Genomic DNA, 25164 nt, shown 5'->3' with positions numbered 1-25164 from the left:
TGTGTGTGTGTGTGTGTGTGCTCTTAATCTTGCTGTAGAGGAAAAAAATGTTGGAAAATGATAAAGCTTTGTATAAGATAATCAGAGAGAGAGAGAGAGAGAGAGAGAGAGAGAGAGAGAGAGAGAGAGAGAGAGAGAGAGAGAGAGAGAGAGAGAGACCGGGTACCGATATCCAATAATTGGCGGCAATTACGTCCCGGCGGCGGTAAAGAAAATGATCCTGGAAACGCCATTGACACCCATGATAAGGCGGCACGCGGGGGACACTCTGTTACCCCGGGGACGAATTAAGGAGGTCTGATAGGCGTACAGGGGACGTCACCAACACTGTTACTACCATCACCACTGCCACTGCTACGATCACCACCAACAGCACTGCTACCATCACCACCTGTACATCACTAACAACACTACTGCTATCACCACTAGCACTATCATTCCTGCCTTTGATCTCATAGTGCAAATATCAGTAGTAGTAGTAGTAGTATGATGATGATGATAATGGTGATGATGATAACAATGATAATAATAATAATAATAATAACAATAATAATAATAATAATAATAATAATAATAATAATAATAACAAAAGAGCAATGGTAAAATAAAAACAATTATACTGATGACAATAATGAATGTATATATTATCCCCACTTTTTACCCTTCATTTCCACATCTGTCAAGCAGTGAACTCGTAAAACTCGGCATGTTTTCCCTTCACAGTACAAAAACTTCCCACTTTTTCCATACTCTGTCAAACAATGTAAAAGATCAGTTTATTTTCCACGAAAGTAAGAAAAAAAAAAATGCTTAACTTTTAACAACCACCCCCCCCCACGACAAAGTCAACCACTCATACATTCGCCTGATGCGCTCTTTGTAGAAACATTAATACGATTTTCTATTTAATGTGGTCAAAATACAACAACCATGGTTTTTAACTTGATGATTTTCTCTAATGACATGTTGAATATAACGAAGCAGATGCCGCGATACTGGAAAAAAAAAGAAGTTAATTTCAACTGAAATGAAATAGCAGTTTGTGTGAAAATCTAACAATATCTTCTCTTTATCATGGTCAAAATAAAACCATGAATAAAAACTTAACAAGTGTTACACATACGCATACTTAAAAAAAAAGGAAAGAAAAATCATCAAAAGAATAAGAAAAAAAGAAAAAAAAACAGGATAAAACATATAAAAAAAAAAGGTAGAAAATGTCTTTGGGCGAAAAGAACAAGAGTGCTGTGAGGACTGGAGGAAGAAAGTGAGTTGGTGACACAAAAAAGCGCGAGAACAATGGCGCGAGAGATTGAAAAAGTGAGTTTGTGTGAGTTTTGAGTGCCGGGATTGCCTCCTAAGGGCGAGAGTCACCCAGACACTTTAACTTTCTCTATTGTCCTGTAACTGCCTTACCAGAGAGAGAGAGAGAGAGAGAGAGAGAGAGAGAGAGAGAGAGAGAGAGCACTATCATCACATCCTCACGCACCGTTGCCACCACCATTAACACCACCACCACTAACACCACCACCACCATCACCACTACCGCCACAACCGCCGCCATTACTTCTCCCATCATCGTTACAGCCAAATTACCGCAGACTCATGTCGCACTGACACCACCATGTGTTCACCGCAATTAACACTCCTGCATAACTTTGTGTCTGGCAATAACGCACCACCACCACCACCACTACCACCACCAACAACAACAACGCCGCCGCCAACACCACGAACAACAACAATAACATCACCAACAACAACGACGATGATGAGTGTTGTTACTACTACTACTAATATTACTACTACTACTACTACTACTACTACTACTACTACTACGATTACCAACAACCTATACATCGCTATAATCACCATTATTACCACATATTAAAATCACTACCATCAATTAATTTCAACACCTTACTGGTTCTCACAGACTGGCGGGGGACGCGAGTGTTATTAATTTGTATAAACACCTCTCAACCATCCTAACAGATTCGTCTTCTCTTAGTCATTCTGCAAAGGGTGTTCTTAATATGCTTGATTGTTCATATTACCTAACGTTATAATGTTTTACATAAGACATGACAAGAATTTCGTGTGCAAACATTTCAAGCGAGTAGAGTTAGATTTGAAAACGAGATAGGAAGGAACTTGTTCTTAAATATAGTGGCAGATGAATGGAATATTCTTAGTAATTAGGTTGTTAGTACCGAGTCATTAAGGAGCTTTAAAAAGAAGATTAAATAGATTTATGGATGAGGAAGATAGGTGGAAACAGGTAGGTATGTTTCACGCAGGGACTACAACGTGTAGGCCTGGCGACTTTGTACAATTTCCCTTATTTTCTCATGTCCTTGTAATGAAATTAAGAATGTGGTTTATACGAGTATATACATGCATAGTTCACGGTAAATACACAGCTCATACGAAGATTAAGATAAGTAAGAGCGCAACACCTAAGCGAAGACAGACCAGGGTTTGAATATGACAACATGTTTTATCGTTGTCAACTGTGTCCTCTGCGATGCCATGATAATGTCAATCCCTCGAATGCCACGATGACAGCCTTAGAATATATTACACACAGGTGGCGTATAAAGTGTGTTGATTCCATGTGGCTTCACGGTGTGTTGTGTTGTATTACAGATTTTCGGGTTAGTGTATAATTTTTAATCTACAGGAGTAAGACGTGAAATGAAGAAATGAATACACTTTATATCACATGTCTTTGTTTTAAATTAACCTTCAGAACAAAGAGAAATGGGATCAAGAAAGTTTATACCATGCGTCATTGTTGTGTTTTAACCTACTGGACAATGACAAGTGGTGTACAGTTTGCTGGTTCCACGTGTCTTTGTTTTGTAGGCTAATGGACGCATTGATGTCAGTACGAAAATCTGGGACACGTAAGAACACAACATGAAGACAAGACCACAAACACAAGGCCGATTAATAAGTACTTGAGGAAAGAAAAAAAAAGGTTACCGATACAAAGGAACGTCATCTCATCTCCTCAGATCTAGCTATGGAAGTATCACCTGGTATCAATGAATATGGGAAAAACACATAGCACCTTCATGTTTCTGGGATACGAGGGGAACAAAAGCATTAGCATGCCCTGAAACTGAACTGTGATCCATCATGGAATTGAGGCCAACGGGGTGATCCGCCTCCTCCGTGATGATGATGATGACGATGACGATGACACATTTCACTATGTTATCATTAAGGTCGATTACTGAATATAAATGATAGATATTAAGGACAGTAAGTGTTCTTTTTGATACATTATGACGGGAATAATTGCAAGAAATGTTTTATGCATCGTACCTGACGCGGAAGGAGAGGGACAGAATATTGCTTGGTGTTCCGCTGCTCAATCGGAGAAAGAAAACATCTCACTACTACTACTACTACTACTACTACTACTACTACTACTAGTACTACTACTACTACTACTGCATCCTTACTAAAACCATCAAAATCTGTCGCACACACACAAATTTGTAGTTTTCTTTGTCCACTCAGCACTACATGCAGCCCCCACACTTTATCCAGTGGTCTATTAGCTGGTCCCAATAGAGTAATAATATAAATGTTTCATAACTAAGTAGGTCATAAATGCCCCTTGATAACGAAGAGTATCATGAAGCTCTCCAATGTCGTTTAGAAAATAATGAAATTGATGCCTTGGTTATTATCTACTTTGATTAATGGCAGAGATTGAGATATGAGGGAATGATTACTTGAGTGTGTGTGTGTGTGTTTGGGGGCGGAGGTTACTCTCACCCTTAACGCTGAATGCTCATCTATCACACAGAATATAGATTATAGCTTATAGTAACAGTAATAGGTGTATTATCAAATGTAACCCTATTAATTCTCCAGTAAGGTAATTTGATTTGTGTAGAAATGGAGTCAGTTCACAGAGGTGGATGATCTGGTGCCCTCACCAGGTCACGCCCGCTGTACCACACACCGTTCAATGCTCTGGAATTTGGGACGTGATGTGCATTTAAATGTAAGCTTCCACGAGATGGTTTCATATTAAGGGAAGGGCAGACAGCATATCACTCTGTTAATATATATATATATATATATATATATATATATATATATATATATATATATATATATATATATATATATATATATATATATATATATATATATATATATATATATATATATATATATATATATATATATATATATATATATATATATATATATATATATAAGACAAGAAGAAACTCGTACACAAATAAAATGGTAAATGACTGGAAGAAACTTAGTACTTACGTTGTTAGTGGTGAGTTAATTGGGAGATTTCAAAATATTTCATCAATTTACGGACAGGGATGTTAATGAGGTATATGTATGTATGCTTTTACACATGGAATACCACATGTAGGCTTTGATTACCTCTTGCAACTACCCTTATGTTTTTATACTTTCATGTTCTTACACGCAGGACCTTCTTCAGACAATCACGTACTAGAAACTGGCGTAACTAAACCGTAGATATGAAAACCATGAAAGACTGAATATTACTTGAAAAAAAAAAATAAATAAATAAAAAAAAATAAATAAATGAAATAAATAAAATAAATAAACAAATAGTCGCTAAAAGAAGCCTCCCAGCAGTAGACTTTGAAATATTCATTAGATCATGAACAGCGGAATCACAACGTCATGGACAAAAAAAAAAAAAAATGATATTATGGCTCTGGTTGCAATAAGAAAGAGAACGTGGCCTTGAAGTGGCAGCTCAAGGTGAATAGTCACAAAGAACTGAGGATACAGAGTGTAGGAAAGGCAAAGAGAATGTGAGATGGAGGGAAGGAAAGAAAACTCACCGTGAAAAGCTGTGATAAATGAATAAGAATAAGAATAAGAATAGGAAGAAAGAAAGGAGGAGGAGGAGGAGTAGGATGAAGAGAGAGAGAGAGAGAGAGAGAGAGAGAGAGAGAGAGAGAGAGAGAGAGAGAGAGAGAGAGAGAGAGAGAGAGAGAGCCGAAGAGAGTGTGCATGAGGCGAAGAGAGTCGAGAAGAACACGTGAGACAGACATCCGCTCAGGCTTAGTAATGACTCTTAATGAGAACAATGAAGATGACAAAGCTGACCCATATAAACGCTTCACTCTCCCACCAACTTGCATAACTCGGTATCTTTACTCTTCTCTCACAGAATAGCGAAGCAGCGAGCGAGCGACCAAGCAAATTTTCCTCCCACACTCGCTCATACTCATAGCTCAGGATTACGGACCCAAGGGAATGATGGCGCTTGCAGTGGCGTGGCCGTGACTGCGAAACCTTGCCCGTGTCATAACTCATTGTATGTCAAGGAGACGCAACGAGGAGCAATGGCTGGGACGTGAGGGATGATAGGGCGACGTGTTAGCTTTTAAGGAGGTGTTTGCTTGCGTGCTGCGGAGGTGAACTGATGCAAGGAGGGAGGGAGGGAGAGAGAAGGATATGTGTGTGCGTGGGGGGGGGGGCCAAGAGATTTTATTTTTTATCGAAGGTGAAGATTTAACATCGTGAAATATCTTTAACAAATTAGCCAGTACGTTTTCTAGTTCATGAATAATCCTCTGCTCCCTCTTGACGCGGCGTGGGGCTGGCGTGGGATGGCGAATGTTGAGCGCTTCATTATCCGGCCAGCGAGTGAATACTACTTTCTTTGAGCGGGTCAGAGTACGAAAAGGAGCAAATGACTGAGGTCTGTAAAGAGCTGAGGGAGGAAAAATGCTTAATGAGGGAAAATTCTTAATGAGAGGATCAAGTCTGGCTAATATAGTCCCATTTGTTTTACTGAAGCGAAGTTAAGTCCAGGGCACTGGGGCTGTTTGGTGCTCTGTCTCTGTTAAGTGTAAAACGGAGTTCAAATGTTACTGTTTGATGCTATACGCACCTTTTTAAACCTAATAAAATCACTCATCAGTAAATAAGACGCGACGAGATAAGCAGTGTATGGGTCACGTGTGAAATGGAGTGTTAAAAATCATGCACTACAGGCAGTTTCCACAATTCATGATGTGGCTTATTAGTTAATTATTATAGAGTAAATAAAATACGATAAGATAAGCTGTGTCTGGGTCAGGTATAAAGTGGCATTCGAAATTATGCTTGGCACTGCTGACATTTTCCAAACTTTAACCCTTCTTGAGCACCGAGACGCACTGTAATGAAGTGTTTGGATGAATATAAAGGAAAAAGAGAATATCAGGTTATTTTAATCATTGCTAAGTACAGAAGTGTTTATTAGGCAGTATTACAAAGAAATATGTCAGATAAAGCTGGATAGATGATGAGAGGAAAAATTGAATAGCAGTGAAAGGGTTAATGAGGTCACCTGTCATTCACAATATAATAAATAATGTATAATTCAGGTGAAAACGTGGCTAGATGATTCTTGACCACTTGACTACGAAGCGGAATTGACTAACTCCTTTGACTCCTCTCCTGTTCTTATCTTTCTAGAAGCGAAGTTATCAGTGAGCTTTCATTTTCTTTTGCAACTTAACACTTAAAAGAATCCTTAACCTGATCAACTTCTATCTTATATTTACATCATAACGAAACTGATGCCACATCACGTATTGGAAGGACTGATAAAGAACAAACACGTGCCTCTATGCCTTTTAGTAATATAAGACCTGAGTTTGTTTCTTGATTATCCCATTATTGCCTTTCTCTATTCACTTTTTTGGTAACGGAAAATGAAGAGGCTTTTATCTCCTAATTTTTGTATCCTTAGCAACTTTCTTTCACACACATGACATACAAACTCATTATCTTCTTCATCACCATTACCATCATCATCATCATCATCACCACCATCATTAATAATTTTGCTGTAGGTTCAAGTTAATTTCAAGGTGGTGTTTATGGCATAACACTTTGAAAAATCTTTGTCACCACCATTGCAAGAACATTTAGACAATTTTCATCAGCAGAAAAACCAAAGTCACGTGGAAAGTTGCGTGACATTTCTTGGTGAAAGAAAGCTAAACACCTGTGATAAATAAGAACATTACATTTTTTCATCCGATGTTCTTTTGTTTTCTATCATGGGTGTTACATTTCCATCTGTTGAATTTCTTACCCGATGGATATTGCATTTTTACAGATTTTCTTCCAGCATGAGCATCACATTCCCTTACTGCCTTATTGTTTCCCACCATGGACATTACACTATCTTTTACTTTTTCCCTCCATCATGAGTATTACATTCTCATCTATCATTTCATTTCCTTCTGCCGTGGATGCAAGTGAGGTCTTTACTGGCAGCATTCGTGTTAGTGCGGCGTGATGAACTTAAACACAACACGCAGCAGGTGACTGGCAAAGGTCATGCAGTGCGCCCTTCATGAGACTATAACATCATTTGGCCTTAATGATACCAAGCGTTCCGCCTTAATGGTCTGGACTGGTGCAACCTGCAAAGTTTAAATGCTCAGTGAATTAAAGGTGATCTTGAAATCCCACTTCTTCGTTTATAATGGGGAGTTTAAGCAATTGTTGGTGTTGTATTGAATGAAAATATGAATCTCTATTAGTTCATTTACTTAAGGAAGTTTTAGGTGTTATTCCAGCATTTGTGTTTCGTTAAGTAAGCATATGAAGCGTTCTTAATTTCCGCTTTAGTTTTTTCTTTTTTTTTTTTCTTTTTGCTTTGTCTAATACTGTAATCGGCTTACATCTCATTTCCTTACTAGTGTGTGTGTGTGTGTGTGTGTGTGTGTGTGTGTGTGTGTGTGTGTGTGTGTGTGTGTAAGTCCGTGTCATGAGAGTATTTCCACGAAGCTTAACTGACAAAAAAAAAAAAATCTAAAGGAGTAAACATGAATGGTAAATACTTAATATGTCAAAGACTTTCGAATGCGATCTAAGTCTTGGTAGCTGCGGAGTCACGAGGAATGCTTGCTGACTCAATAGCGAATAAGAGGGAGAGCTAGATAATGCTTTGATGATCTTTGAAGCTGATGTTTAACGCGTTAAGGACTCCGGTTAAGGGCTGAGAGAGAGAGAGAGAGAGAGAGAGAGAGAGAGAGAGAGAGAGAGAGAGAGAGAGAGAGAGAGAGAGAGAGAGAGAGAGAGAGAGAGAGAGAGAGAGAGAGAGAGAGAGAGAGAAGAGAGAGAGTGTGCCAAAAATACAGCCCATTAAAAGCTAATCACATAAGAGCATAATAAAATAAGGGAAGCTGCAAGAAGCCATCAGACCTACACGTGGCAGTCCTAATGAAACATGCCTAGCTATTTACACCTGTCAACCTCACTCATGAGTCTGTCTAGTCTTTTAAAGCTCCCTAATGACTAACAACCTGATTACATTTATCTACCACTCTATATGAGAACGAATTCCAAGCTTTTTCTTTTTTTAATCTAACTTTGTCATGCTTGGAGCTATTACTTCTTTTCCTATCAAAAGAGGTATTTAGAAGATGCCATAAACACTGAACATGGTAGCTAGTCTCAACTGTCAATTATAGTATCGTGATTCGTCCACATTAGCTCCGGACCTCCTGAAGGTAAAGCTACTGCCAACTACAACTACTTGAGACAAAGACTAGACAACTAAGGACAAGTCACGAAACTGGAGAAAACAAAGAGCGCAGTAAGCAAGGCAGGAAGTGTGAGGTAAGCCAGGCATCCCGAGGGGTGTGGCTGTTCTCCTGTCGTCGGTGTCACGCTGAGCCCTCGCATGTCACCCGCCTTAGTTGCGCCTTTGTGTGGTAGGCTCTTATGGCCATAAATTGAGTGTTCACAAAAGTAATCCCGTTCGAGTAAATAATACCAACTGTCAGAGCAAGTGTTGTGCACCAGTCCACGTCAGAAGCCTGCAGTTCACCACAACAACAACGTCAACCTGTTTTGTGTTGTGACTTCGTAAAGGACCAGCCAACCAACCAAGTCAGTCAGTCAGTCAGTCAGTCAGTCAGTCAGTCAGTCAGTCAGTTAGCAGTCGATCAGTTAGTCAGTCAATTCATCAGTCACTCACTCACTCAATTAATCAATCAATCAATCAATCAATCAATTAATCAGTCAGACAGTCAGTCAGTCAACGAATCAACTTATCAATCAGTCAGTCAATCAGTCAGTCTATTTATATGCATTATATCCCGATGATAATGTGTAGATTTGTTCAGAGGAATTTTAAACACTTTTTACGAAATTTTCTTGCTACAGCGTTGTCACTACCATACAAAAATTAATATGCTATACAATGTAAGAACTGTAACTTATGGGTTAGTAGAAAAAAAGAACAAATCAGCAATTAAATTCATGGGACTCCTTTAAAAGTTTAATTTCTCTTTAGCATCACAAGCTCATAGATTTGTGCACAGGTAAGACCATAGCAATATTATCCAGCAAAATTAATTTCAAAATCTGTTTGCTTTGATGATGAAGACACGAAGGTTCTTATTCATAAACCTGACATGATCAATACTCGTTACATTTATCAGCATTGAAACACTTGTCACTTCAAAGATACATTCCTTCACAACATCCAGGCCAGGCACAGATAATAGCGACTAAGAAGCTACACCAGACAAGCACTGCCAAGGAGGAGTTAAACAGGTCTGTGGATGAGCCAGTGTTATTCCTCCACATCTAGCACAAGCAGAGATGACAGTGAAAATAGATGCACCAGATAAGCACTGTTACGAATTATCATCGGTGCTTTTTCTCACGACCACCATTGTCAGACACGGCGCAGTGATTCTTTCGAGTTGAATAAAACATAAAGTCATGCCAAGTAAAGCTGAACTACATGTGGAATGTGACTTAATAATGCCTATATTCGTGTTTACAATATAGATAAATAAATAAGATTAGGATAAAACAGAATAAATCAAATGAATGAATGAATAAATAAACAAATAAATAAAAAAAATAAACTAACTAAGCAGGTAAGCAAGTAAATAGATGCATGATAAGTAAACAGATAAATAAAATGGAGCCGAAAATGTTAAGCCAAAAATGCAAGCTCGAAATCAATACAATAAACTGTGCAAATACAGAGTGACTTTACGAGTATGAACTGAAGGGCCAGACATCCATACACGTATAACACACCCATTTTCCTTGATTATAAAGGCGAACCACGCTATCCCTTCCCTTATTCCCTTTCCCTCACATACACACACACAAAAAAAAAAAAAAAAAAAAAATCAGCAATCTAAACAAACAAGGCGATGAGCATTTTCAGGATATGAGACTAAGAGTAATTTCACGCGCGTGGCTCTTCCCTTTAAACTTCCAGCCCTTTAAATGGAGCTGAGCATCCCTTACATGATTGGATGAGAAGAGAGAGCGAGAGCAAGCGAGCGCGGTGCATGAACGTGTCTGAAAGGTGAATCATGTATTAAGGCCTTAAGCTCTAACTTCGCCTCCTTGACATGACGTGTGTAGGCCGCCCGTTGACACGCCTCAAGCCAGCGTGGTGGGTGTCTGGCTCAGGATGCCTCCTCACTGCTGGGGAATGCCTTTATTCTGCAGGAGAGTCATGCAGGGAGGATGATGATGATGATGATGATGATGATGATGATGATAATGATGATAATAATGAGGGTGAGGAGGAGGAGGAGGAGGAAGAGGAGGAGGAGGAGGAGAAGGAGGAGGAGGAGGAGGAGGAGGAGGAGGAGGAGGAAGATGAAGCAGATGAGGCAAAAGATCAGGAGGAATACAAAGGAATACAAAGGAAAGCCAAACAGCAACATACCTTTTTGGTCCTTACAAGGCTGTTTGGTAACTACTTCTAACTAGCTACAGGGAAGAGAGACAGGACAGCATAGCAGAAGGCTCCTCCCCACCCACCACTCCCTCCAGCTTGCGCTGGAATGGAAATAGTTGGGAAAAGTACCATGCAGTATGGAAAAACTGACATGGAATTTTCATAGGAAAGGATGAAAGGAAGTTCTACTATTCACCCTACGGTGAACTCTATACGCCTATCTGAAAGTTAATACAATTTATATTAAAACTGGTAGGAGGAGGAGAAGGAAAAGGAGGAGGAGAATAAGGAAGAGGAAGAGGAAGAGGAAGAGGAAGAGGGAGGAGGAGAGGGAGGAGGAGGAGGAGGAGGAGGAGGAGGAGGAGGAGGAGGATAAGGGAGAGGAGGTGAAGAAAAAGGAGGAGAAGGAGGAGGAGGAGGAAGAGGAGGAGGAGGAAGAAGAAAAGGAAGAAAACTGTCGTAGGGTACTTTTCTTTATGCGAGAGGGACACTGGCATAGGGCAACAAAAAGAACGAAATAAAAAAAAATGCCTATAGAGGTGCCAAATCCTTAAGGCAAGGTCAAAATTATCATCACCCGAAACTGGAGGATAAGTGTCTTGAAATACAAAATAGATGGTAATGAGATGAGTGGCGTTCTGACACTGGGAAAGTACAGACTATATAAAAAAGACAATCTCCATCACTCGTCTGTCCGTCTACTCGTCTGTTGCGTGTTTTCCCCGTCCACCCGTCAGTTCGAGAATCTCAGTATAATATTGAAGATCCCGCGTGCATTACTTATTCATTTATTTTTTTTTCAGAGTCGTGGCAAGACTCAGAGAACGAGGATTATTTCATTTGCTTCATTTAGATCAGACAGCCTTTTTACACAAATGTGGGGCGTCCTTAAGAATTCCTGACCCGCATCGAGCTATTGAGGACACGACGCGGTCACGGTGAGGGACAAACAAAGCTGAATAAGAGACCTAGAGAACAACAACATAACACTCCCCCCACAGTCTCTCTTTCTCTCTCTCTCTCTCTCTCTCTCTCTCTCTCTCTCTCTCTCTCTCTCTCTCTCTCTCTCTCTCTCTCTCTCTCTCTCTCTCTCTCTCCCAATGCACGCAAGAACAGATACACTCTCTGATATACTGAGGTGCGATCGTGCAGGCTTGGAGCAGAAGGTACTACTTGGTGTGAGGAGTCGGCGTGACAGGAGCTGACGGGGGAGAAAATGGTGGTGCAGTGGCTTAGTAGTGGTAGTGGTGGTAGTGGTAGTGGTGGTAGTAGTAGTGGTGAAGGTGGTGGTGGTGAAGGTGGTGGTGCTGATATTAGCGCATCAAGTGATATGCGAGGAACTGACAGGGTGTGTTTAGGCAGTTGAGTAAGCCATTGGCGATTTTACTTTCCGTGTACATTAAATGAAGAATAAGAGCTTAAGGTCGACTGCCCGTGAGAGAAAGGTGAGTGGTAAGAAATAAACTATACAGTCAATGAGAGGAAGAAGGGAGGATTTCAGAGGTACGAGGAGTGAGAAACAAGTGGCTGGGTTACATGCACTTCACTGCCAATCCTTCACTGGTAATCCTTTAGTGGTATGAGGGATACAACAAGGGTGACGTAAGCAAAATTCTCAGGATCAGTAATCAGGATGGGACAAGAAATAATGGGTTCAAGCTTGATAAAGTTAGATTCTAAAAAGAGATACAGAGGAATTAGTTCTCAAACAGAGTGGTACATTACAGAATAGACTCAGTAGTCAGGTTGTTAGTGCTGAGTCATTAGAGAGCTTAAGAAGATTAGACAAATTTATGGATGGGAATGACAGGTAGAAGGTAGGTATGTTCCGTACAAGGACTGCCACGTATAGACCTGATGACTTCTTGCAGGTTCCCTTATTTTTTTTACGTTCTTATGTTCTTCACGACTAATCCTACAGAAAGTAAGATATATTAACATCTATTTTTCTTCACGCACTGTATGCCGCAATATTACAACCACCTGCACTGCGTTTTATTTTCCTGCCTCATACGCGTGCAGACTAAAAATGTAGCGGCAAACTTTTGGGTTTTAGGTCAACATTAATAGCGAGCGTGTGAGCGTGCAAGGCCTGCTGCCCTGAATGGAAAAAAATGCCCCTCCTTCCCACCTCACCTCACTCTCTTCCTGTGTCTGTCTGTCTATCTGTCTGTCTGTCTATCTGTCTTTCTGTTTGTCTGTCTGTCTGTCTGTCTGTCTCTCTTTAAAAAACAACGACAGCAACAACAGCAACAATAATAATTAACAACAGCAACAACATGAACAAGAATAAGAGCAACAACAACAACAACAACATGAGCAACAACAACAACAAAACACTGAAAACAAAAAGAAATAGAAACCACAACAATAACGTGAAAAAATAGTGCTCTCTCTCTCTCTCTCTCTCTCTCTCTCTCTCTCTCTCTCTCTCTCTCTCTCTCTCTCTCTCTCTCTCTCTCTCTCTCTCTCTCTCTCTCTCCCCCCGATAGGTTACACACGCAGGGTTCACGCAGAGGGAAAGAAACATGCATCAAGAAGCAGAGAGGGATGCTATTTCTTAACAGGATTAGAGACTGTGGCTTCTCTGGGTTCCGTCTTACTGTTGAAGAAGACAGACCAGTGCGTGTTTAGGAGAAAAGAAAGGAGCTGGATGGAAAAAGATGAAAGTACGTGTATCTTCAAAGAGCACACAGTTACTTTATGTCTCTGTGTATTTGTATCTGGCTCTCTTTCTGCTGGTGGAATAAGGCAATGGGAAGGAAAGAAAATAAGGGATGATTTGTGTTCTGCAAGGGAAGGAAGATATTGATGGATGTCTTATCTCTCTCTCTCTCTCTCTCTCTCTCTCTCTCTCTTGAAAACTCAGTTCTAATACAAACCTAAGAAGTCAAGCAAATAAACAGGTCACTATTAATTTCAACACACGCTAAGAGCACATTTCCAAAACATGATGACGCGGGCACGGGGTGAAGTTTACGGCGGTTCGCTCCTGACGTAAGACCAGATCGGTGGAGGCGAGTATCAAGGCCCTGCTGACCTTCATGGTGCCACGAGCGTCCCCTCCCACGCATGCCTGCTGTGTGACCAAGGCGGGATATGATGCGTAGTATTTGTTTTCCGCTCGACTGGGCCTCCGAGCCACGAGCCACGCCTCTCGCTCGGCCCACGGCTGCTTTAAGTCCTTCTATTTTACAGTGATCTTTTGGAGTAAGAGGTCAGCAGGTGAATAAAGTAAACTATATTTATCCAATGTTAAAATAAATGTCATATAGATCAGTTAGTAAATAAATTATGGGAGTCATGAAGTATCTTAAAAAGCGCTCGTGAAAATAAGAAAAGAAAGATGTACGAAAGGGGGAAAAAAAAAAAACCCTTCGTCCCGCAGTCCTGGCTGAGAGGGGACAGTTTGTTTAGCATGAGGAGGTGCCGCGGGGCTCCTCCACAAACTTGTGTCTCCCAGTGGGCGGCGCGGAGGCGTGGTGCGAGTGGTGTGTATTGTGTCTGGGTTTCTTTCTTTACAGGGTAAACGTCTAAACATAAATTCTGGTCCACTCTGGTGTCTTGAAGACAATACTAGTATTCCTGTAAGATGACACCAATTACCGCACGGGCAGCTGGCGGCAGTGACACCTGTTGCTTGGCTCCAGTACTCCTGAGTTAATTTACTGAACAAAAGTAGAGCTACATCACGGACAGGTTTGAATTACTCTGTAGTTTCTTTTACTGCTGACGTTTTTTTTTTTGCAGTCATCCTCTTAACTCACACTGAACAATTTTGTTAAGTTCAAATCATAGCAGATTATTACCGTCCACTCAGGTACTTAGGAAACAATAAATATCATTATTCTTGAAAAAAAAAAACATTTGCATGCTAATGACAGTAAAACACTTCATTTGAATAAGACGACTTTACAAAAAAAAAAAAAAAAAAAAAAAAAAAAAAAAAAATATATATATATATATATATATATATATATATATATATATATATATATATATATATATATATATATATATATATATATATATATATATATATATATATATATATATATATATATATTTACTAGATTATTCCTTTTCTTGTTAGTAACGTCTTTACAAATCATCTTCCAAACTTGTACCTGACAACTTTATGAAGCTTGAGGGAGTGTCACCATGATAAAGAGAAAAAGCTTTCCATAATCATCTTCCATATCTTAAACACTCATTTTCATACTAGTCTCTTAAATAATTGTGTGACCAATAAAAAAAAGAATAATAATACTTTTCTTCTGTGTGTCCATCTAACTAAATTTACAAAGTTAACAGCAGATGACCATAGCAGTTTTTGACACTTATGTTTTGTACTCCAGCCTCCTTAATACTTCTGTGACATGTACAGAATAATAATAATAAAAAAAAACTTATTCCTGTTCTTCTAAGTGTCCATCGAAACAAATTTACAAAGCTGACCAGTGACGACCATACCAATCCTAGACACTCGTTTTTGCAATCCAGTGCCTTAAACAGTCCTGTAACTCATCTTTTCTTATGTGTGTTCAACTAAACAACTCCATAAACTTGAAAAACAACGACCAAAAAATTAAACTGAGAAAAGAGAGAGAGAGAGAGAGAGAGAGAGAGAGAGAGAGAGAGGGAGAGAGAGAGAGAGAGAGAGAGAGAGAGAGAGAGAGAGAGAAAGCTTCCCAGCAAACACGAGTAACGACCTTGATTAATGGGTGCCAAGACATACTCATAGTCATCAGCTCCCCTACCACACATTTATCTCCTTCCTTCCCCTCCTCTCCCTGCACAGATACACGGCCATCGTGCAGCCCCTGGACTACCCGCTACGCATGACGGTGAGAACAGTGAGTCTGATGCTGGCCGTGGCGTGGCTCAGCCCTTTCTTCATCTCAGTGCTGCCAATCTTCCTGGGATGGTACACGACCCAGGTACTCCGTCTCTGTCAGCTCCGTGTGTGTGTGTGTGTGTGTGTGTGTGTGTGTGTGTGTGTGTGTGTGTGTGTGTGTGGTTTGCCGATAACTTAATTTTTGCTACTACTGTTTGTACTACTGCTGTTACTACTGTTACTACTACTACCACTACTACTACACTACTACTACTACTACACTACTACTACTACTACTACTACTACTACTGGTACAACCATAAATACTAATACAACATACAATGTTTACTAAACTAGAGAGACGGGACTATTTGCACATATTTCCGGGATATAAAATACTGACAAGATAATTTCCTTGACGTAAGTAACACTAGCATTCCTCCTCCTTCTCCTCCTCCTCCTCCTCCTCTTCTCGAAGACTTTAACTGCTCGGCTCAACATTCCAATTTCACATTTCCTATAAAATGTTGCTTCTCTCTCTTCAACGAATTCCACTTCCATCTGTGTATGTGTGTGTGTGTGTGTGTGTGTGTGTGTGTGTGTGTGTGTGTGTGTGTGACGGCATACACGTACATCCTGCTAATTAATAAGTCTCTTGCTATTCAATTACAAACTTGTCTCATTCATTCAGTATCAGCACTCTTCCAGTCTGTAATGATCTATTTATTATTATTATTATTATTATTATTATTATTATTATTATTATTATTATTATTATTATTATTACTATTATCACTTGCATTCAATATTTCCGCTTTTTTTTCTTTATCTTCATTCCGCTCATTATTACCTGTCTCGGTTTACCTGTCGATGTCATCATTAGTAATTGCAACCTGATTGAAACTCTCTCTCTCTCTCTCTCTCTCTCTCTCTCTCTCTCTCTCTCTCTCTCTCATGCTCGCTCACTGGCTCGCTCTATTTTTTCCCTTTATGCGTTTTGTTTTCTTTTTAATTTCATTAAAATTCTCTGTCTCTCTCTCTCTCTCTCTCTCTCTCTCTCTCTCTCTCTCTCTCTCTCTCTCTCTCTCTCTCTCTCTCTCTCTCTCTCTCTCTCTCTCTCTCTCTCTTTCTCTCTCTCTCTCTCTCTTTCTAGCAGCGCCATATGATTCTGTCAACGCTACTCCTTCCATTAATCAATTTATCTGTCTGTCTATCTGCCTATCGATCTCTATATCCATAACTCAATCAGTCAAACGGTCACTCAGTAAGCCAGTCCATCAGTCAATCAATCAAATAATAAATCAGTCAGTTTGTCAGTCAATCAGTCAGTTAGTTAGTCTGTCTGTCTATCTATCTACTTATCTATCTATCTATCTATCTGTCTATCTATCTATCTATTTATTAATCTCTCCCTGGTTTTCTCATAGTCACCATTCTCTCTCACCCCGCCTCGCAGGAGCACTTGGACCGCCAGGCCACCACGCCAGGTCTGTGCGAGTTCAAGGTGAACGTGGTGTACGCCGTGGTGAGCTCCAGCGTCTCTTTCTGGATCCCCGGCATCATCATGCTCGTCATGTACTTCAAGATCTACCGCGAGGCAGACCGTCAGGAGATGATGGTCTTTCGGTGAGTATTAAATAGTGTTCTTTTAATGTATTTCTTCCTGAGTTTCATCCCGTATTCCCTATTTCATTCTAAGCTTCATTTCGTATTCTCTATTTCATATTTTCCTCCGTATTACCTTTTCTATCTACAGTTTTCGTCTTTATTCTCTATTTCTTCCATGTTTTCTTGTATTCTCTATCTTATCCTCAACTTTCTTTCGTGTTCTCTATCTTATTTTGAGCTTCCTTCCATACTCTTCTGTTTAGCAAAGCGTACCAGATCCACATACTTTTATTCGTTTTTTTTTTCTGACAGTCGGGGTTTTTGTATGAAGAAAAAACATATTAGTGATCATTGCAGTGTTTTCTTTGCTTGTTCTCTGGTACGGTGCAGTGGTTCCAGTGTTTTGTTCCGTCTTGTCTGCGATGAACGACTTCCCGGTTCACTGTACGCTGGTTCGTCAAAGTGATGATGCAGTGACTATGTAGAACAATAATTATTAACTAAGTGTAACAGAATAATGAAAACTCAAAGAGAAAATCACCAGACCAGTTAGGTAAAGACTTCATTTCCTCGTTTACATTTTTCTTTTTCGAGTGTGTGTGCGTTTGAAGGAAATTGGCACAAGGAAAAAGAAAAAGAAGTGAAAAAAGGTTCGCTCATTTGCCGTTCTGGTATTTATCTTTCATCTTTTTTTATGCCTGTGTTAGTCTGTCTTTCCATTTTGCTTCATTTTTTTTTGTCTCGTAAGTAAAAATTTATGGCGTATTTTCTTGCTTTTTTCTCCTTATGTTCGTTCTTCCTTTATTATCTACTTTATTTCATTTTCCATTACTTTCGTTCATTACTATTTCATTTTCCATCATTTGCATTGATTATTATTTCGCCTTCCATTATTTTTAGTCATCATTCTATCTTCTGTTATCTTTATTCACCATTATTTTGCTTCGTCGTGTTCGTCCCATTTTTTCTCCCTATTTCATTTATTTATCAAAGTCATTGTTTTGCTTCTGTCTGTCTGTCTGTCTGTCTGTATGAGGCGACTTGTCTATTTCGTGGGTAATGGTGTGTGACAAACTTCATTTTACTATCTCTCTCTCTCTCTCTCTCTCTCTCTCTCTCTCTCTCTCTCTCTCTCTCTCTCTCTCTCTCTTCCCCTCTTTCTCTTCTCTTATCAGTGCGCGCCATTATCTCTCCACCATCTACCTTCCTGTAATTTCCGGGCTCCCGTGGGATGCTGTCGGCACGCCACGCTACCTCAGATCAGCTGGAGTCACTGTCTACCCCCAAAACTGGGACACGAAGGTCGTCTTGTTCCTCGTTACGGTACTCAGACGCCGTAAAAACCAGGATGCGGGTCTGGCCTACATCCTCCGAGACATTATCTGGAATTGGCTTTAAAACTTGCTATCAATAAGGGGAAACAGGGTCACGAGAAGATAATAGGTAGTGGGGATGGGTGAAGCAGTTTGATGTTTTACCTACGAGTGTAGTTTTTAGTGTGGTAAGGGAGGAGTGGGGGTTGGGAGGTGGAGTGTTAGAATGAGTGATGGAGTTTGATATCGTGAATAATATGATATGATAATAAGATGATAAGAAAGTGAGGGAAAGAGACAGGCAGTGGTGAACGAATATGATGTTTTACTTAAGAGAACGTTTTTTTTTTTAGTGAGGTAAGGGAAAGGAAGGGGAGGAGAAAGGATGTGAGGTGTGGCAGTGGGGAATGAGTGACAGGATTTGATATCGGAAGTGTTTTGTTTAATAAGGTAAAGAAAGAAGGGTAGGAAACAGAAAGAGTGTAAATTTTTCAACAAGACTAGGGAAGGAAAGGAGACGATAGGAAGAGAAGTGGGAATGAGTGACAGGGTGTGATATCATGTGTGTTTAATTTGATAAGAAGGAAAGAAGGGTATATAATTAAATGAGTGTGAATTAATAAAAAGTTTGCATATTTTGAGAGTATTTAATAAGGAGCAAGACAATAATTGAGTTAAAAGGCAAATTAATAGAAAATATAGTATGTTAAGGATATCATAAATGTTTTGTTAAATGAGATCAAGGAAGAGAAGGGAGAAAAGGGAAAAGAATCAGATAAAACGGGTATTTTTTCTTACTTGTCAGTCAGAATGGTAAAAACTCTACATTGGTATTGATTCATGTGGTCATTTCCCCGCCTTCCTTACATCATGAAGGAGTGGCATTTAATATTTTTCTCCTCCTCGTCCAATTTTCTTTTCTACCCTCCATTCCTCACCAACTCCTTCCCAGCTTTTCTCCTCAGTTTCTTCCCTCTCTCTCTCTCTCTCTCTTTCATCTGCCTTCTCTTTCCAATTCTCCCTACACTCCTGCCTTTCCTTCCCTGTCTTGTACAACCACGTATCCTTTTCCCCTTCCTTCTTTTCCTCCATGAATCCCTCACGAACACATCCCTCTCCCTTCCCATAATCTTTCCCCCATCACCTTCATCCTTCGCTTTTATCTTACCCTTTCTTTATTTTCCACTTCCTCCATATATCTTTCGTCAATTCCCCAATCTTCCTCCTCATTCAGTTCCTCCCTCACCTTCCTTCTTCCCACATTTTCCTTTGTTCTCCACTTTCCATCCTCCCTACGTCTCTTCCTTCCTCCCGCCCTGTATTTCTTTCGCCATCCTGCAAGACCGAACGTTCCATCCTGCAAATCGAGGCGTCCCCTGACATCTGATCAGAGAAAACGGCGTGCGGGGCTGCATCAAGAAAGTAGTTATCGCCACGGACAAACTTTGGTGTCGGAATCTTGCGAAATGAGTCGAGTAACCTTGGCTCACTTCCAGGTGAATTGTGGGTGCGTGTGTGCATGTGTGTGTGTGTGTGTGTGTGTGTGTGTGTGTGTGTGTGTGTGTGTGTGTGTGTGTGTGTGTGTGTGTGTGTGTGTGTGTGTGTGTGTGTGTAATTTTACCAAGGTATTGACGTTCGTATTTCATTTCATTTCGTTAAACACTCCTTGTCTGTCTGTCTGTCTGTCTGTCTGTCTGTCTGTCCGTCTATTTGTTTGTTTGCCTGTTTGTTTCATTTCTGTGTTCTTCTGTCTTTCTATCTGTCTGTCTGTCTGTGTTTGTCCCTCTCTGTCTCTGCCTGTCTGTTTCTTCCTGTTTCTGTTTGTCTCTTTCTTTCTGTCTGTCTGTCTGTCTATCTTGTCTCTTTGACTGTCTGTCTCTTTCTGTATCTCTGTGTCTGTCTGTCTCTCTCTCTCTCTCTCCGCTAATAAGAGACCTGCCTTAAGCTAATTACCTCAGAGCGCTCCATGCAAAATTACCTTCCGGTCCCCGTGCGTCTGTATGGCCTCGGGGCGCGGCAGGTTAAGGGGGAGCGGGGAAGGCATTCACCGCAGCAGGAGGAGAAGACGGGGGAGGAGGAGGAAGAGGAGGAGGAGGAGGAGGAGGATTAGAGAGGAATCAAACAGAAGGAGAGAAAGGGAAGAGAAGAAGGGGAAGAGATGGATGGGGAGAAGTTGAAAGGAAGAGAAGAAAAAGTGATGAAACAGAAGGCAAAGATAGAGAAAAGAATGAAACAGGAAAGAGAAGGAAAAGGAGGAAGAAGAGGAGGAGGAGGAGGAGGAGGAGGAAGTGGTGGTGGTGGAGGAGGAGGAGGAGAAGAAGAAGGATGGAACAGAGAGATGATTTAAAAAGAGACGAAAGAGGAGCAGGGTAAGGAAGCTACAATTAATGGGAAAAAAAGAGGAAGTGAAAGAGGCGAGGAGAAGAAGAAGGAAGAGAAGGAGGAGGAGGAGGAGGAGGAGTTGAAAGGAGCAAGAGAGAGGACTGGAGTGGGAAGAGAAAAACACCAGAGAGTTAAAGACAAGATGGAGGAGACTGGAGGGAGGAAAAACGGAAGGAAAGGAGGAAACGAAGGAGGAAGAGAAGGAAACGAAGGAGGAGAAGGAGGAGCAGAAAGAATAATTTTTACTTAACCTTCCTTTTCAAAAATTCTTCCTTTCTTTCTGCTTTATCAGTTTTATTGCTTTATGCCATTTATTCCTGCCTTCCCTTCCCCCTTTCGTGCATCCCTTTGTTTTGTTTTGCTTTTGTTGCCACGGGTTGCTAAGTCTAAGCCTTCCCAATATTCAAAATAAACAAAATATTTTAGCCCAATGCATTCCTCCATTTTTGGAAACCTGAGTGTAAAAATGTTCACCTTTTGTGCATTTTCTCCTCTAACACATATTTTTTTTTTTATTTGTCTTGTAGCCTTGACTTTCAACGTTTTATTTTTACCTTTCTTCTTCTTTAAATAACTGCACCTGTAGTTTTATTTCCTTCCAGGTCTGAAAAAAAAATGTACCTTCTATCTCTATTTTTCTTTATTTCCCTTCATTAACACGTTTTCTTTTATCTTCCAGCCCTTCCTTTCAACATTTTATTTTTACTTATCTTCTTTAATAATCTGCACCTGTACTTTTCTTCCTTTCTGGTCTGGAAAAAAAAAAATCTACCTCATCTTTATTTTTCCTCATTCCCCTCCCCATTAACACATTTCGTTCGTCTTGCAGCCTTCACTTTTAACATTTCTTTCTATATTTTTCTTTTTAATAAACTCCACCAGCACCTTTTCCTTCCACGTCTGAAAAAAAATATCTCATCTTTTTTTTTCCTTTCTGATACTTTGCAATTCCTTACTTTTCATGCATCTCTCACGTATATGTTTCTTTTTCTCCCCCCCCCTTTTTTTTTTTTGCCTTCGTGTGTAATGCATACCTCGCCTCTCTGCCCTTAGAAAATCTCCCGGCGTTTTTTCTCTCTCGTCCTTGTAAGTGTCTGTGTTTTCCTTCAACCTTTCAGCTTTGAGGCGAGGTGAAACGTTTTTTTCCCCTTGCTCCACTCACTTTAAGTTTCCTGAACGACGGTGATGATGATGACGATGATGATGATGATTGATGATGATGACAATGATGATGATTAGATGATAGATAATATATACTTTCTTCATACTCTGCCTTGCTTTCGTTTAATGGTGTAGTGTAGACCATATTTGACGACTTGGATAACACCCCCCCCACTCACACACACACACACTCACACACACACACACACACACACACACACACCTACACATACATACATAGATAGATAGATAAGTTGCTGACTATAAGCCCTGCACATCATTATAAACAAATATTAATCATTAAAAAAGCGAATACATTTTTATAATGCAGCTAATTAATGACGAGTATTTTCTTATGGTACCTAACAAATTTTCTACACACACACACACACACACACACACACACACACACACACACACACACACACACACACACACACACACACACACACACACACACACACACACACACACACACACACACACACACACACACACACACACAGGTACCATTGCTCAACTACATCTGCAGAAAAGGCGAGGCAGCAGCTCCTTGGCTTACGTATTCCACCCATTCACTCCTAAATAAGGAACAGCAACCGCACGAGCGATATAACCTATCTTAATCCACCCAGCCCTGGATCTGAAACTATGGGCATTCTGGTGTACGTAAAGGCTACTGTAACTCCTATACCATCGGGCTTTATTATCTTTAACACTGATAATAATGGTGATAATAATAGTAATTATATAAATAATGGAAATTTTGGTAGCAGTAATAATAATTTCTAAGAGTATCCAGTTTGTGATTCATCGAAAAATCCAAAGGTGTCATTATGATTCAGCATCGCCGGACTCGAGTGATTAATTAATTCTTACATAATCATGAATTTTTTTTGATAGCATTTTCTACTATTTATTCTCTCTCTCTCTCTCTCTCTCTCTCTCTCTCTCTCTCTCTCTCTCTCTCTCTCTCTCTCTTTCTGTTTTAGCAGTCGTCTTCTACCATTACTTTCTTAGTAGTCCTAGGTCAGGTCATTTCTTGAGGACCGCAAGATCCATTGTGGTCTGTGTATCTATGTAATTCTATGTAACTCTCTCTCTCTCTCTCTCTCTCTCTCTCTCTCTCTCTCTCTCTCTCTCTCTCTCTCTCTCTCTCTCTCTGCCAAAGCGACCCTCCTGCGGGAAAGAAACAATGGGCGTCACGTTCCAAGGAAAGGACGGGGCTGGAAGTGGAGGGGGCGGCAAAAGGGAAGGAAGGCACGTGACAGCAGATATGGATAAGGCGTTAGGGGGTGACGGGGGAGGAGCAAGGAGTCTGAGGGCAAAGACACCAAGGATGGGTGTCGTGGAGGAAGAGGAAGTGATGGGACGAGAGGGTGTGTGCTGGGTGAAGGGAGGAAAAGGAAGTGATGGGACGGAAGGGTGTGTATGGTGGGAGAAGGGAGGATGAGACGAAGTGATTCAGTGGGTGATGTAAAAGAAATGATGAAATACTGAGACTGTGTATGGTGGGTAGAGTGAGAGACACGGAGAGGGAGGATGCTGAAGTAGGACTGAAGAGGGACTGTGAGGAACTGAAGGGGTTACTGAAGGGGGTTATTGAAGGGGAGCTAAAAGGACTGAAAGGAGACGTGCCCTTGCTATTCTGACTATCTCTCTTCCAGTGGTGCATGAGGAACCCTGTGTTTTGATACTTCTTTCCTATTCTTTCCTGTCTTTTTTCGTCACTGCCTTTTGCTTCATTATCGTACCGTGAGCGTGTGTGCTCGGGATCAGTTGATAAGACGTTTCTGACTCAAGAAATCGTGGCTTCGTCTCCCAACCTGTCTCATATTTCTCTCCTTGCTTTCGGTCACTCTACCTCGTGATTGATTACCATTGCTGTACATTTATTTCTCTTCCATTATTTCCACTGTATTTGGGCTCGGGATCAATTTATAATGATTGTGGCTAGAGAAATTTTTTATTTTTTTATTCTTTACAATTTTTCGCTTTCATTTTTGTCACTCGGCTTTCATGTTCACGACCAAAGGCTATATATTATTGTCCAGCCATCATTTCCACGGAATTCTGGTTGAGTTCCGTTAATAATAGATTTGTGGTTCAAGGAATCGTGTCATTACTTTTTTTTTCAACTATTTTTAGCTTTTATTTTTTATTACTCATTCTTCACTTTCACTACCAAGGGCTATATATTATTGTCCAACCATCATTTCCACGGAATTCTGCTTGAGCTCGACTAATAACATGTTTGTGGCTCAAAAAAATCGTCTTTATTTGCTCAAATATTTGACTCGTCCGCCTGGAAAGACCCGCATATTCCTGGAAGACAATAACCTCAATTGCTGGCTGGAAAAAGACGGATCGTCGCAGTGGAAAAACCTTTCCAGAAACCATCGAAAGACTCAAGCGGGCCTTCTCCTCAGCCTGCCAGCTCAGAAAACCTTTACTGGAGCAGAAACCTCAAGACCCATATTTGAAACATTTCTCCGCACTTCCACTACATTAAAAAAAAAAGCTGTAGTTCAAGTTATACGGATTTTAATGTTTTTTTTTTAATGTTTTTATGGTTTTTAGTGACAAATTAACAAGTTCGCTACATTATAAACAGGAGAAACATTCTTGAAAACCCGGATAGTTATTTCTGAAATAGTCGTGGTGAAGGAGCATAGCGTTTTTATGGATATTTTTTATGGTTTCTAGTCACATAATTAACAAGATCTCTATATTATTAACAAGAAAAAGATACTCTTTTAAAACTCATGCTAGTTGATTCTGTGGTATTTGAAGATAGTCCTGTTGAGAACCGGCTTGGTGGTGATGGTCGGTGGTGGTGATGGTGCTGGTGGTCGCGGCTGGCCTGTGTGAGGGAGACACTTGGCCGTGGCGGTGATTCAGGCCCGGTAATGGGCAATTCAGGCTTGGTGTTTAAGCTCAAGTTTGACGAAGTTGTTGGGAATTGTTGCTAGTGGTGGTGGTGGTGGTGGTGGTGGTAGTAGTAGTAGTGGTGCTGGTAGTAGTGGTGGTGGTGGTAGAGGCAACTGAGTAAAACGCTTTGCTCATGAAGATTCTTGCCCGAATTACTGAGGCGCCTTCTGGGTCCTCGCCTTCAT

The 25164-nt window shown here is 40.4% G+C and overlaps 1 protein-coding gene across 1 annotated transcript in view; it reads left to right on the top strand.

The window, feature by feature from the left end:
• LOC135114744 (octopamine receptor beta-1R-like) overlaps nt 1-25164 on the top strand; it is a 147446-nt gene that overhangs the window by 27818 nt on the left and 94464 nt on the right. The window contains 2 exon segments of the mRNA XM_064030740.1: nt 15549-15687; nt 17041-17210. Of these exon segments, the coding sequence (XP_063886810.1) occupies nt 15549-15687; nt 17041-17210 (309 nt within the window).

This window comes from Scylla paramamosain, chromosome 2 (genome assembly GCF_035594125.1).
Source record: "Scylla paramamosain isolate STU-SP2022 chromosome 2, ASM3559412v1, whole genome shotgun sequence".
NCBI lineage: Eukaryota > Metazoa > Arthropoda > Malacostraca > Decapoda > Portunidae > Scylla > Scylla paramamosain.
The sequence above is the reverse complement of the archived record's forward strand: the minus strand, read 5'-3'. Positions and strand labels throughout refer to the sequence as shown.